We start from the raw sequence: 15,323 nt of genomic DNA, 5'->3' as shown, positions 1-15,323 counted from the left end.
TCACAGTAAGATTTTCATTATGCCAGCAGCACATATAATATGACCCATAGTGCTTAACACCAGCTGCTGATACAAAACTATTAAGCAAACAAGCTCACCATAACTATGAGGCAAATTGCTCATACTTTTACTTTCAAATTGAGATTCAAATATAATTTATATAACTCCTGAAAATCTTCAATGGTAGAAAAATAGTTAACTATAGCTACATTTTTTTTAATATAAACAAAACATTAAAAATGCAATTTGATGCCAGAGTGAAGCCAGCAGCATTCAGGAAATTTTAAAGAGATTACTCTACTGATTTATAGGTAGCTCTGCTCTAGACATTTAAAATAAACTAATTCAATCTAACGTTGTACACACCAGTACATTCCTGTTTTGCACCAGGCATATGGTGAAAAAGTTTTAGAGAATCAGTTAATGAGTCACTTATAGTAGGATTAATCTTCTTTGAACTGTTCTTGTAGCCAGATTATTGTTATGCCTGGTCCAGTTACATTTCAGGTCAATGATGGTTGGGAAATTTGCTGATGGCATTGCTTCAGGCAGTCCTCTGAGAAGCAGCAAACCTCTCTTTCTGTGGATTGGTAGTTAACTCGCTACTGTATATTACCTATTACTATGGGTACATAATCCAAGTGGAGTTGTTGGAGTGTGTCAGGGTGTACAGGAAAATAAGGGGAACATGGTGTGGATCTAGTGGGCTAGACAGCCTCCAGTGACTTAACATGCAACTTGTATTAGATCTCTCATTGCACTGGAGCAATACAACAATCATTACCTCTGCAAAATCTTCCAAATCATTCGGAGAATAGGTTAACTAACGTCAGTGTTCTTTTCCAAACTAACTAACACAAGTTCTGACCTTAACCAACCAACACTAGTGGATGGACTACATTATCTACACACTTACCATTTGACTTCAAGCAGCCAGACTTTGAAGACTATCATGGCAAGTCACTTCCAGGAAGAAAGAACTTTGAGGACATTCTCAGAATATCCTTGTAAAAGGGGAATTGGAATATTAATGTCACTTTTCCAGGATACAATGACAAACCTTAGTCTTGGATGCCATCTGTAAAGATAATTTCAAAAATGCATGTACTTTGAGGTAGTACAAGGGAAGAGCACCAACATAATGAAAAATATAAAGTAGGAGTTACAGAGAAGGAAGTACTGTGCAGACAGACAAGGTGAAAGAGCCATGATTAGCTATGTAGTGTTGTTAAGCTTCATCTGCTCAAGAGTCTAACAGGATAGGAGGATAGGAGCTGTCACTAAGCCTGCTGGTGCATGCTTTCAAGCTTTTGTTTCCTCTACCCATTGGGGGCGTGGGGAAGGAAGGGAACAGTTAAAATGAGAAAGTCTAGGCTGAGAGTCTTTGGTTACCCCAGCTGCTTTTTCTGAGGCAGCATGGTGGAAAAAGATTCCAAGGGAAGGAGGATAGTTTTCATGATGGATTGAATTGTGTCCCAACACCCTGCAATTTCTTGCAATCTTGGCAAGGACGTTAGCCATACCAGGCTGTGATGCATCTGGGTAAGTTGCTTTCTAGGGTGTACCCATAAAATTTGGTGAGGATCAATGGGAACATGCAGTACGTCCTTAGCTTTCTGATGAAGTAGGGGTGCTGATATGCTTTCTTGACCGGAACACGGTTGGAGCCGGATGAAATATTGGTGAGGTTTATATCTAGGAAATTGAAGGTCTCGATCATCTCTACCTCAACACCATTGGCACATCTGGGGACAAGTCCACTGCCCTGCTCCCTGATTCATTAATAATTGCTGACATTGAGGGAAAGATTGTTGTCAATACACCATGTCACTAGGCTCTGTCTCCGTTCCTATATTCTGACTCATCATTGTTAGGATCAGGCCCATTTCGATGGGGTCATCTGTGAAAGTGTAAATGGAGTCAAGCACATTTTGACCATGCATTCATGAGCAAATATGATACAAAGTAGGGGGCTGAGAAGACAGCATTGTGGGTCACTTGTGTTTTGGATAATAGTGGCAGAGATGTCACTAACTCTCTTTATTGTTTGTTAGGAAGACATGGTTCCAGTTGCCAAAAAGGTAACTCATGGAAACGTTTGGCCCAAGGCCCCTCAAAATGTGAGGAGACACCTGGAAAGGTGCTGAAAACTTATAAACTCTCCTACAAGAGGACATGGAGGCCTAGGGCAAGCAGCAGGAGCAGCCAAGAGCTCAATCAAACCCAGAACCCTGCGGCACATCACCTGTCTCAATGTCTCACTAGCCAGGTCAGTGTGCACAGATGTGAAAGCAAGCCATGCTCAGCCCTGAGAGACTGACGGCTCCAATGTTAATTGCTATTTATCAGTCTAGTCCTGATCGCTGCACATCTTGTTTCATAGCGATAAGGATGGTCTTTTATCTGAGAAACTGCAAATTGGAAATTCAACTGTGCAATCAATAATTAACCCCTCAAGTGTCAACTTTTGGAGATTCAAGTCATTTATATAGCCGGACCACAATACTATGCTGAGGAAATGGTGCCATGGCTGGGGGAATGGGAACCAGGAGATTAAATCTACTTGTATAATCCTTCTCTGGGTGGGGCTCTGCATTCTTTCTGGTACTTGCAGTTATTTTTAGCATGACAAATGTCAAGTCGAATTCAAAATGCCTTTAGTATGTCGAAAAGTTCACATCTGAATGGTTGAGTTCAGAGAAGTAATCTGTCTATTTTCAACTCCCCAAAGTCTTCATTGATAAATACCCTTGGTCACAGTTATGTGTATTGAAGATTTTGTAAAAACGATAGTGAGGTTTGCAAATAGGTCAGTATATGCAATGCTTATGTATTTAGAATATTATTTCTTTTAATGTAACTGTTAATGCAAAGCTGGATTAGTGGTAACTGGACTAAGGAAAACAGAACAAATATGTCCTTTTACTCTAAAAATTTATCATTTCAATTTCCTTGTCATCTCACTTGATGCTCCAGCCAAGTAAGTAACCAGCTGGTAGAGGCAAAGGTGTGTGTGGGTTATTGGGTTGTGATGGTTAGGCCCAACATGCAGATTGAAGATAACTTGCTTCCATTCTGATTTTATGGTTCTGAGATGGTCTCCAGTTACCCTGGGCTCCTTGCCATTAATCCAGAACTTGTCCTACGAAGCCCATGTGATAGCAAGTATGCAACACCTCTCATATTAAAATACACAACACAAAGGCAGCCATGATGGTCAGAGAATGGAATTGCAGCGTTTCCAGTGACAACCCTATCATTGCTTTGGAAGTCAGATGCTTTTAGCATTAACATTGCTCATCTTGGGTAAGTCTGTGGTTCCCCCATTGAGCTCATCAACCACCTCAGAAAACACAAAATCAAATTGGAAGCGAGTTATCTTTAATCCTAGGGGACTGCCTAAGAAATTAGCTTGTTCAAAAGGGGTCATCTTTTGACTAGTAGAGTACAATTCACAACTTGCGTCTGTAGAATAGTGAGTTCAAGCGTAGCTTTAAGGATTTAGACTTTCTCTTTGTGTAAACATGGAAATAAATGTTACTTGCTGCATATATTGCCTTTCAGATAAATTGACTGATCGTCACATTCAATCACCATCAGTTAATCCTGGAAAGACCCAGATACAAGGACAGGAAAAACCTCAAGGGTAGAAGAGTTTGGACAAAAGTCAAACATCTTATTGTAGCATGCTAAATCTTGCTTACATAACAAATGCAAACTTATTAGATACAGACAATGGGAGCTATTTGGATGAAGCACTGCAGAATTGGTAGAACTTGTAAATAAATAACATGCACATCTTCAAACTCTGCTACACATTCAAAGAGCTCAAGTGTTGTAAACCATGATTCAGTTATGTGTTGAAGTCTACACAGTTGGTACACTTCCAGCACGAGGCTGTGCATTAGGTATGTGACTAGGTTACGTCAATACATAACCGAGTATTAAATGTCAGACTTCAAGCACAAAAGGCTGAACAATGATGGTTCTTTACCCCTGAAGGCTCAGAGTTCCTTTGACTAATAGTGAACAAATGCTGAAAGGATTAAGATGTGACAATGCTGTTTACAGACATATGGTGCAGGTAGCTATTTGTTTATGATGGTATCCAGCAAAATCTCCATAGTGATGAGTGGCTTGGTAAACCTCATCCAAGCACTGAATCATGGACTCCTGTCACAGACATTCACTGGATTTCACATTTGACCAAATGGAACTATTTCTTCAACATACATTTGTGCATTGAAACAAGTGTACCACAAGAGGCAAACAAAAATGAAAAACAAAAGACAACTTCTTGCCTTTCATAGTTCATTTTTTAAAAACTGGAATAGCAGCAACCACAGCAAATTACTTACAATAGCAAATAGATAATTATGAGCATAGGGGAAAAGGATAAAAGTGCACAAAAGGACTACCCAATTGAGCATGAACAAACCATTCAATTAAGGATTTATGCAAATTACTTTGTACCTTCAAAGGCTCCTTAAACAGGTGAAGCATTAATACCATTGTGTGTTTTGCATACAGATCCCTCACAAGGGCTAAGGCGACTTCTTAAATGGGATCAGCTTCAGGTACTTTGAATGCTCGAAAGGCCTTTCATGAACCAGCTCTGCCATTATAGAGATAGCAGGGGAAACCAGCCAGATCTCAGATCAAATGGAAAATATTTCCCTGGTAGAAAGGATTTAGTCAAGGGGTGTGTTTTAGTGTTAGGGTGAGCTGTCAGGGGGTGTAGGGGAGGTAGTTATTGGGATATTTGTGTACTGCTGGCAGTAAGGGGCAAGTCATTGATATTGGAAAGCGAATGTCTCTGACACAGAAGCCACACATCCTGGGACTGGAATTAACAGAGAGGACTATGTTTAAAAGTCATTAAAGAATTTAGCAATAAGATCATTGAAGTATCAACCTTCACAACAAGGTATTGTAGCTGGCTTTGAATTTACATTGATGTGGGCCAATGCTGAAGCACATTTATGTCTGTGTGCCCTGTTCATGTTACAAGCTATGCAACATGCCAGTGCCATAGTGCGTGCCTGGGCAGATCTATGAACACATACGGAATTCTGAAAGCAACTTAGCACCCTCCCGGAACGGTGCAGTTTGGGTTAAGGAATTGACTCTGATTCAAGACTTTGGCATTGGTCTATACAAAAGGATTTCTTGATATTAGACATTCCATTTACCCTGTAAAACGTTTATTAGAGAAATGTAGTGTAAAGCAATTTTTCCAATGTGTCAATGTTTTAATAAATAGACCCATTAAGGCACTGTAACCTAGTTCTTTGTGCTTTACATAAATAAATCATACATAAAACCCATTTTACCCAGATCGAATTGCAGCAGGGAATATTTCTGAACAAAATCATATTCAACGAGAAACTGGATCAAGCAATTCTGCTGACATTTTCCGAACATCACTGGTATACATAACAAAGTCACAAGTTGTGCACATTTCCCCCCCCCCCATTTCTGCTTTAGACTCTCTGTGTACCTCTGACCCAGGTTGAAACCTCTCAGCACAATATGTTGAAGTTTGCCATTAGCTTAAAGCACCAACACTGTAACATCAACGTTGTCCACATAGCATCTGCTAGTCTGAGATTTCAATGGTTGGGATAATGGCATCTACATCAGTGATGCTCCCATCCCCATTCAGGGGCTTTGTTCAGATCCGAGCCGCAGGCTGATCACCAGCCCTGCGATCAGCATGCGCCTCGCACTGGCTGGCTGCTCCTCACAGCGTGCGAGATGATCCAGGCAGACCACACTGTGAGGGCTGCCCAGACGCACTGATGCACCATCAATAACTCTCTCTGAGACGTAAAGGCGAGATATCGGCTTTTATTGACTGGAAGAAGGAACAAGCAGTGGTTGACCACCATACTACATCCTGGAGACTGAGAGGCCGGGCTCAGGCCTCAATCGCCTTTATACCGGGGTCTGTGGGAGGAGCCACTGGAGCAGTCAGCAGGGGGTGTGTGTCCAGACAGGTATATGTAGTTCACCACACGCACGATATCACAGTGTCCCCGCGCTCGTCAGTTTACCCCCATCTCCTTGGCAACCTTTGCTGCAGCTGTTCTGCAGCTGCACGAGACCACTTCTTTACAATTCAGAAATATTTCCCTGTGGTCAGCGTAGCAAAGGAAATGTGAACAAGTCCCACTGGGAAAATATTACCACTCATCTTAGAGGAGCACGTTATCTGCAAACTGCCAGATAGTTTCTAGGCTCAGGCTTTTTGACAGGAAATCTGTTCATTTTGCTAAGACTGTCAATCAGGAAATTTCTTCTGTTGAGTACACTGAATTGAAGTGAAATTAGATTAATGCAAGAAATCCAACTGCTGTAAACAGAATCAAGCCAAACTAAAAGTGTAAGGCTACATTCCGCCAGCTTTGCTCCAGAATCATTGTTGCTAGCAGCCCCATGGCTACTTTGGTAAAGTCTGCATGAGACAAAGCAGTATCATTCAGAACATCGGAAGATCACTTCCTCAGCACTTGTCAGAGTGACCACTGATCTTTCATCAAGTAATTAGAGTTCCCATCCATCATCAAGTGTGACTGACACCTCCAACTCCACCTCCTCCTCACCACAGGATTTCCTTCATCCATGACTGTGCTTAATTTTAAAGCACATCAGCAAAAAGGGCAAAAGTACTTGAAGTTTTTTTTGTGTGTGACTGTACTACTGCTGGACTCCAAGTCTTCATGACACTTAAGTAGATAAATGCAGCAAGAAAAGAACATTAACAGCTTTGTTGTGAATAAATAAATGTCACCTCACAGAAGTGTCAATATTCAAGCTTCAGTTTTTAAAACACAATAAAAATAACATTTTCCCCAGTAATGTGTCTTTCCTTGCCATCTGTTGCTGTGTTCCCTGTGGAGTTTGAAATGTACAAACAATATACATGCAGGAATTCAAAAACACCTCAAATATAAGTCTGCAATCCAAACATTTAATGGAGCCAGCAACAAAATTTAGAATATTTCACTTTAAAAACGATGGCTTAGAGTTGCAAGTGGGGTGAGGTGGTTAGTTTGTTGGGTAGTAACATATCACAACTGGTGACAAAAATATTAACACTAAGCTGTCGCACTGAACTTTCACACCATGATACAATGCAGGCAGCAAATTCTCAGTCATCTTTACTGTTGCAGGTACATTTTGACTGCCCACACTTCTAGAGCTGTTTAGAATAGGGCTGCCACATGATTAGAGATTTTTCATTTAGTTAAAGTGCAACATGTTCCATTTTTGAGCAGTGGCCTCATTAATCACTCAGCAGAGCTTGCTATTTCTCCAAACAAGGAATCTAGCCCTTCAGTAATGCATTCCCCTCACTCTCATTTGACGCCATAGTTTGAGAGATTTATTTGCCTGCCATATTTTGAAAAGCAATATATTGTGTTTAACATCTACTACAACCTCAACATTTCCTCCTGAAAAAAAAAACTGTAGATTTGGGATTCTGTTTCTGCAGAGATTTTATCCAAGGTCTCATACAGAAAGCTATTGTTTGTGAAGGCCTTCTGAGATCAGCTTTCTATTGTTATAGTCAAACATCCTAGGTCAGGATCGTGTGTAGAAAATACAATGCACGGGATTTTCTGAACAACACAAATATTCTTCCTTCTGATGAAGGCATCACTCCATTCTCTCGTTATCATTTATCATAAGTACAAATGTTAATATGCCACAATGGCAGAATACAGACTTGTAATGCATTTCATGTCCAAATTCAGCAATGGGTGTCTAGTAACTCACCTTGGACAGCATTGTCATTTTGTGACCATGTGAATCAATCATTTTTCCCTCACCGGACTACTAGTTCAGATAAACAATGGACTAATATTGTTTGACAACTGATTTATATTGAAAAGTCAACAACAAGCAACATATTTAATGATGATCTCCAACAAAGGTAAACCTGGCAACTTCATGAGGTTTGTCATCTTCCTTGCATGATATAGTAGCCTGATCATAACAAAAAGCTACTTTGTCAAAAGCCTTGCTAAAATCTATGTACAGTAGGTTACATAAATATATTGTCATCAACCTTCCTTGATACCTCACAAAACAATTCAATCAAGTTGGTCCAAAATAACATTCCCATAGCAATCCTATGCTAATAGTGCCTTTTTAAATGAAGGTTTCAGCTGTCCTTTGGAAAAGTTCCTAATAATCTGGCCACTACCAAAGGTAAACCAAGTTCATTTGTTCTTCTCCTTTTTAAACAAGGTCAGCTGTCCATCAAAAACAAAATGACCACTAATAAAGCCACAGAACAAAGATGATCAGTATCGCTAACAACAGTGCATCGCTTCCTGGGCTTAATGCATTCTGTACTGGTTTGGTCACCAACTAGCCTGACAGTCCGCATAATAAAAAAACTCCACTCACTCCAGATATTCTCTCTTCTTTTCTCCCCTTTTCCATCAAGCAGAAGATAAAAAAAGCCTGAACACACTTGTCACCAGGCTCAAAGACAACATCTATCCTGCCGTTAGAAGAACTTTGCATGATACCAGATGTCTCGGCTTCACAATCTATCTCATTATATTCTTGCACCTTTTTGTCCACCTGCAGTACTCTTTCTCTGTAGCTGCTACACTTCATTTTGCATTCTGTTATTATTTTACCTTGACTACCTCAATGAACTATGGAATGATTTGATGTCTACGAACAGAATGCAAGGCCATCTCAGTAAATGTGACAAAAATAAGCCGATCCCATTTCCTCTGGCATCATAGTTTAAACAAGGGGGCCTGAAGATTGTAGCCACAGCTTGCACACCTTCCTCTCCTGTTCCTGTCAGTAGGGTGGGATACATTTTCTTTCGGATCTGGTGAATGATGACAGTTCCATCTGTAATTTCACACTCTCTAACTTACTGCAATATCGGCAACAATCCCTCCAATGAAAGTTTCCCCAAATGTCTCCACATGTTGCGTGTCCTAAACAGACCTTGCAACTTTCTTAGTTATTGTCTCACCACCCAAGGAGCTGAGGCCCTGAACTTTTCTTTGTAGGAACACCTTTGGCCTGAGATGAGAAGTTCTTTCCAGTCCACTTTTAGTAATTTTTAAAAAAAATCTTTCTCACTCTAGTTTTACTTCCATTTAGAACTATTTCAATCACTATGTTGAATATAACTGAATTGGGAAATCTCCCACAAGAGAAGTGATCTCCAGATCAATGACATGCTTCTATTTGTAGGTTCTAATGTGGCTGATGAGGCCTATGTGGATCGGTGGGATATTTGGGAAGATGTCCTCTTTCCTCATATCCTTCATGTGATGATACTGATAAGTTGGAATGTTTACTACCTTTCTGAATACTTCTCCAAAGCTGAGCAGTCACATACTGGGGGTTTTGATGAATTTGTTTCTTAACCAAATAAAATGTGAGAATATCACTGAGACATTTTCTCAGTTCTGGAAAACTCTTCTGGCTTTGGTATTCAGAGCAGCAAATTAATTTTGTGCTGCCGGTGACAGCCCGGTGGTTGGATGTGACCCACACTGGAATTGGCTCAGAGTCTAACAGAGCTTTGACGATGGTGTTGCTGGTCTCAAGGAGGACATGGGCATTGATTTGCTCATCTTGCCCATGGGTTGGAAGGATTTTGCAGAGACAGAATTGGTGGTACTTTTAAAGTGCTTTCAGTACCTGCTGCAGGTCTTTCTCATCCCTGAAGCATCCAGGAGGACAAAAATTCAGTATTTGGTGTCAAATTTGAAGTAATGGATTTCAAACATCTTTTTCTCTTACCCCAGTTGGCAAATTGGAGCAGTGGAAAGCTTTGCCTTTAGTTTCAGTTTAAGTGAGCAGTGGTTCCCAAGATACGGAAAGTGGATGCAGCTGTTCCAGGATCTCAGAACAGATCTGGATTTTTAGGGGAAGAGTGTTGTGTGGTGGGGTAGTTAGCAGAGAAACTTGGTTTTCCTGATGTTAAGTGTGAGGCCTATTCTCCTGGAAACTTCATTTTAGGGTTTAGACTTCAAATGTATGCTTGATGCAGGTTAACAAACTCTACCCAATCTATGATTTACATCCCTCATCTGGTCGGTCCTCAGCCGTTTTCACTTCAGAGAAAACAAACCAAGTCCATTCAACCTTGCCTTATAACTGAAGTCCTTCTGGGCAATTTCCTCATTGAACTCCTGTGCATGGTCTCCAGTGCAATATCATCCTTCCCGTGGTTTGATGCTTAGAACTGTACATTATATTCTAAGTGTAACATAGGCAGTACTTTGTAAAATTGTAATATAATGTCTTAACCTTCATATTGTGCCTTCTTCACCAACCTATCTGCTTATGTTTCAGGTCTTGAATTTTTAGGATTCCCTATTCGGCAGCATTCCTTGCTGCCCTAGCACTTACTGTACATGTCCTACCCGTTTGACTTCTTAAAATGCATTACCGCACACTTGTCAGATTAAATTCCAACTGCCAAGGGTTTGCTTAATTTTTGATCTGGTCTACATCTTGTTGTAGCCTTGTACAACCTTCCTTGCTACCCACAATATCACCAACCATCATGTCATTCACAAGCTTACTAATTGTACCTATGATACTTACATCCAAGCCATTAAAATATATTATGAATAACAAAAGTCCCAGCAACAATACACACAAGTCACAGAACTCCAATTAGAAAGGCATCCTTCAACCTCTATCTTACGACCAAGCCAAATTTGAATCTGATTAGCCAAGACACATTGGTGTGGTAAACTACGTATACCTGTCTGGACTCGCCCCTCTGCTGACTGCTCCTGTGGCTCCTCCCACTGACCCCTGTATAAAGGCGATTGGGGCACTGCTCCTCCCTCAGTCTTCAACATGGTCGTGCTCCCTTTTTCCGCTGTTAATAAAAGCCTATCGTTCACTTCCAGTCTCCGAGAGTTATTGATGGTGCATCAATTGGATCCAATGTGCAGCTTGCCTTCTGAACTAGCCCACCACACTGGCCTTATCAACTGCCTTACTAGTACGTGATAGCATGGAGCCAAGGACACTCACATCACAAACAGCCTAGGTTGATGAGATAATTGCAATGTTACTTCCAACAAATGCCGCCTGACCGTCTCTCTTCTGATAAAACTTTCCTCCATTCTTGCCTCTCAACAGGTTGTGTCCCGAGATGTCGGAGCTGGAAGTTTTAACATTATCGGAGGAGGAGCACACTTGCTTGGGCTCTTTCCATTCACCGTCAGTTCTTTAGGTCACATTTCTTTTTGTTGGATCGTGACCCTCAATTGCCTGAGCAACTGCTTTCTTTTTTTCCCGAGTGACCAGGGCGACAGTGGACATATCACTAGCAATGCCAAATGGCTACCAAGGACAGGTGGTCAGACTCTTCCTTGTTGGAGACAATCAGGCACGTTTGTGGTCTGAATTTTACGCTATTCAGATCTTGCAGGCATGGAATGCTTCACTTACACCATCCACAATACTACGGACTAAATTAGGCTCTGCTCATTAAGCGATCATGCAGCAACCTCAAGTATATTACACTATTTTCAGAAAATATCATAGTAATGATGATCAACATCGAAAATAAGAGTTGAGAAAAATAACATGGTGATTTCAGATAGATAATGATAAGGAAGGAAGTGCAAACCTCCACCAGTAATGTACTCATTCTGAGATGGTAATCTAGTCGGGTCAGTTGTAGGAATGGCTTATAATAACGATGCTGTCACTGCAGAAACAAAACGTGCTCTTACCCTGCCGGAGAGATTTTCTTGAAGGAGGGTCTGCAGCAGCACTGGAGCAACTTCTTGTAACTGCAGCATATGACAGAGGTCAGTCAGCTCCTCGCGGCCCAGTGACCCAGAGCCAATGGTATCGAAGCTGTCAAACACCTCCTTCAGCCTTGCCTCATACCTATCTTGCTCGACTTCATCCATCCCATAGCACACGATGGGCAACACCTGCTGAAAGACGAAACAAAACCTTTAGCCAAACCTTCCCTAAAAGAAAAAGGGGAATGTTTAGCATTCATGTGCCATGGGAATCAAAGGGCAGGTGGTTCATTCATGACTAAAACGAGAGTTAAATAGGGGCAGAGGGAGGCAAGTAACAGAATGCAGAAAGCAAAGCAGAAACAGCAGGGAAAGATTTAAAGAGATTTATTCAGACTGGCAGACTGCAGGAAATCCCTTTATCAGAATGATGAGGAGTCTTCAACTTGAACTCCATTTCACCTTTTACCAATACTGTCTGAGCTGCTGAGTGCTTTGAGCATCTTTGTTCTTACTTCTGATTTCTAGCATCTGCATTTTTTAAAAAATCTTCAGCCATAGGGGGAGGGGGTAGTGTTGTCTGTGTTCCATAAGTTGGCAGATTGAAAACAGGGTAATACAGAGGATGACAGACACCAATGCTCACGAGGTGAATGGATTCAAGGCTGAGATCAATATTTCCTTGGACTCAGAAGGAAGCAAGTGATACAAGCCTAGAATTAGAATTTTAACTATTATACAATTTCATATATGTACAAGATGCACTTTTGAGCAGGCTTTGAAGTATCTGTGGCCGTTTCCTATTGAAGTTCCACCTTTTGGAAATGCCCACCCCAATATATTCTCCGAAGGCCGAATGGTCTACTTCTGCACCTATTGTCTATTGTCTCTGATGGAAACTCCTTCTCCTGTTTCCCTAACATGACAATGTCATTGGCATGGATTACTTAAATCAACCAAAAGTTTGAGAGGTCATCACTTACTGCCTTCATAGTTCTCTAAATTCAAATAGCCTCAGATGAATAGATTCTGTGCCTTTTAAAATATTCCCCATTTTATTATTTTCATGTATGAAAAGAAACAAAATAGAAGTAATTTTAAAATTAAACATAAAGTGCTAGAAAACTTGAGGGCCAGCAGCATCTTGGAAAAGGGAAACAGTTAACCTTGTAGGTCCAATATCCTCATCAGAACTTGGGGGGGGGGTGGGGTAGGACAACTTAACTTTTCAGCAGTACAGAAACTGGGGTAGGGATGGGTAGAGCAAAGGAAATATACTTGATCGGATGCAACCATAATAGCTAATACAGCAATTACAGTAGGTGTAGAAATCAGATAATTCTTCTCTGAAAATTTTATTTCATTCCCAGTGGGCTTTTGGTACAAGTCTGTAAACCAATAGCAGAAATCTGAACTGCAGTTATGCAAGCCCAATGCTGTTAATCTTTGGAATCCCCACCAAATAACATCACATTTTTGTGTTTTCTCTTCCCGTTGGCATCATCTTCACAGCACAGATTTTAAAACTTTTATAAAAGGGGATCAACTCATGACATTTGTTTAAAGCAACAATGTCCAAACTTTGGATTTTTTTTTTCTGATGACTTCTGATTTGGTGTTGGTATTAGGGGTAGCCCTTTCTCAGTGAACCAGTCATTTGGGATAATTGTTGTTTGGGCAACAAAACAACTTTTAGGCATAGAATCAGCCAAGATCTTATTAAACAGCAGAGCAGACTTGACAGACCTAATGATATTCCTGCTCCAATTTCTTTTATACAATATGGAGGAATATTAATACATTTCCAGAATGGTTGTTATTGTTAAGGACCATCATTAAGGCCCTCCCATCACCCAGGACATGCCCTTTTCTCTCTGTTACCATCAGGGAGGAGGTACAGAAGCCTGAAGGCACACACTCAGCGATTCAGGAACAATTTTTCCCCTCTGCCAACTGACTGCTGAATCGACACTGAACCCATGAACACTACCTCACTTTTATTATTTTTGTTTTTTGCACAATTTTTAATTTAACAATTTAATATGCATATTAATATATATTTACTGTAATTGATGTACATATTTATTTTTGCTATATTATCATGTATTGCATTGTTGTATTGCTGCTAAGTTAAGAAATTACATGGCAAACACCAGTGATATTAAACCAGAATCTTATTACTGGCAAACAAAATTTGACGCAAATTCGAGGGGCTATATTTTGTTAATTAGAATTTGAAGATAAATATTCCTTGGAAAATGAATCTGAAAGGACTGAAGATTTACAGCAGACCAGTGGTAATGCAGGTTAAGAAAGTGTTTCAAAGGGAAAATGAAGCAATTACTGGAAGGACAAAATTTAAAGCTGAAAAGTTACATTATTTTTCTTTAACACAGTGCAGGTTCAAGTGCTGTGAACAGTGTGGTAGGGAAATTTGTGTCGATTACAAATGCATGCAAAGTACCAACAAACATTTGCCACTTCTGCACATGCACAAGTAGATGTCTTCAATGTGAGAACTACAATTAGAGGCTGATGTTTGACTCAGGCAAACAAAGATGAATTACTGTCCCAGGCTTTCTACATTATTAAATACAAAAAGGCTGTGGAGAAGATGCCAAAACAATCTACAAGGCCTATACTAGATCTGAAAGGTCATGCTGCAAAGGTACGGGGCACTGGTGAGGCTGTACCTGGAGTACAGCGTGCAGCTCTGGTCTCCTTACATGAGGAAGGATATACTGGCTTTGGAGGCAGTGCAGAGGAGGTTCACCAGGTTGAGTCCAGGGATTGAAGGGGGTTAGACTATCAGGAGAGATTGAGTCACCTGGGACTGTACTCACTGGAATTCAGAAGAATGAGAGGAGATCTTATAGAAACATACAAAACTATGAAAGGGACAGATAAGATAGAGGTAGGAATGTTGTTTCCACTTGTAGGCGAGAGTAGAACTAGGGGACATAGCCTCAAGATTCGGGGGAGTAGATTTAGGATGGAGATGAGGAGGAACTGCTTTTTCCAGAGAGTGATGAATCGGAATTTTCTGCCCCATGAAGCAGTGAAGCAAATATATTTTAGGACAAGGTTGGAAAGACTTTTGCATAGTAGGGAAATTAAGGGTTATGGGAAAAAGGCAGGTAGGTGGAGATGAGCCCATGGCTAGGTCAGCAATGATCTTACTGAATGGCGGAGCAGGCCTGACAGACCATTTGGCCGACTCCTGCTCCTATTTCTTATGCTCTTTTGCAAGTCTGTCACAAGCTATTGACCAGATTACGGCTTTTTAAACAAAATAACAAACATTTAAAGCTTTTGGAAGTGTTAACAAGTTTAGAGAAGACATCTCTGCAAGGGGATATCAAAACAAGGAGATATTAAGTTGTCTTAAATTACTTAAGCCAATGCAAACAACCAGTTGCTAAATGAAGGATGGAATATCACAACTGAGCCTGCTGAAGATAGTTAGGCTTTCCTGAGGAATTTCTGCTCTGATGTCCTGGGACTGTAATAACCCAAAAAAAGGAATTCAGGAGAATATCTTCATCAAAACATTAAAAC

At 40.6% G+C, this 15,323-nt stretch overlaps 1 protein-coding gene across 4 annotated transcripts in view; it reads right to left on the bottom strand.

Moving 5' to 3' along the window:
* The window catches only part of nin (ninein (GSK3B interacting protein)), a 149,918-nt gene that overhangs the window by 121,617 nt on the left and 12,978 nt on the right, over positions 1-15,323 (bottom strand). For 3 of the 4 annotated variants that reach the window (XR_009509322.1, XR_009509323.1, XM_059958089.1), the window contains exon 2: positions 11,748-11,957. Coding sequence is in view for 2 of the 4 variants with exons in the window: in XM_059958089.1 (XP_059814072.1) it covers positions 11,748-11,930 (183 nt within the window). In the remaining 2 variants the exon portion in view is untranslated. The remainder of the gene's footprint in view (positions 1-11,747; positions 11,958-15,323) is intronic. The other variant, XM_059958095.1, reaches the window with a different exon arrangement.

The sequence above is a fragment of the Hypanus sabinus genome, chromosome 2, assembly GCF_030144855.1.
Source record: "Hypanus sabinus isolate sHypSab1 chromosome 2, sHypSab1.hap1, whole genome shotgun sequence".
NCBI lineage: Eukaryota > Metazoa > Chordata > Chondrichthyes > Myliobatiformes > Dasyatidae > Hypanus > Hypanus sabinus.
The sequence above is the reverse complement of the archived record's forward strand: the minus strand, read 5'-3'. Positions and strand labels throughout refer to the sequence as shown.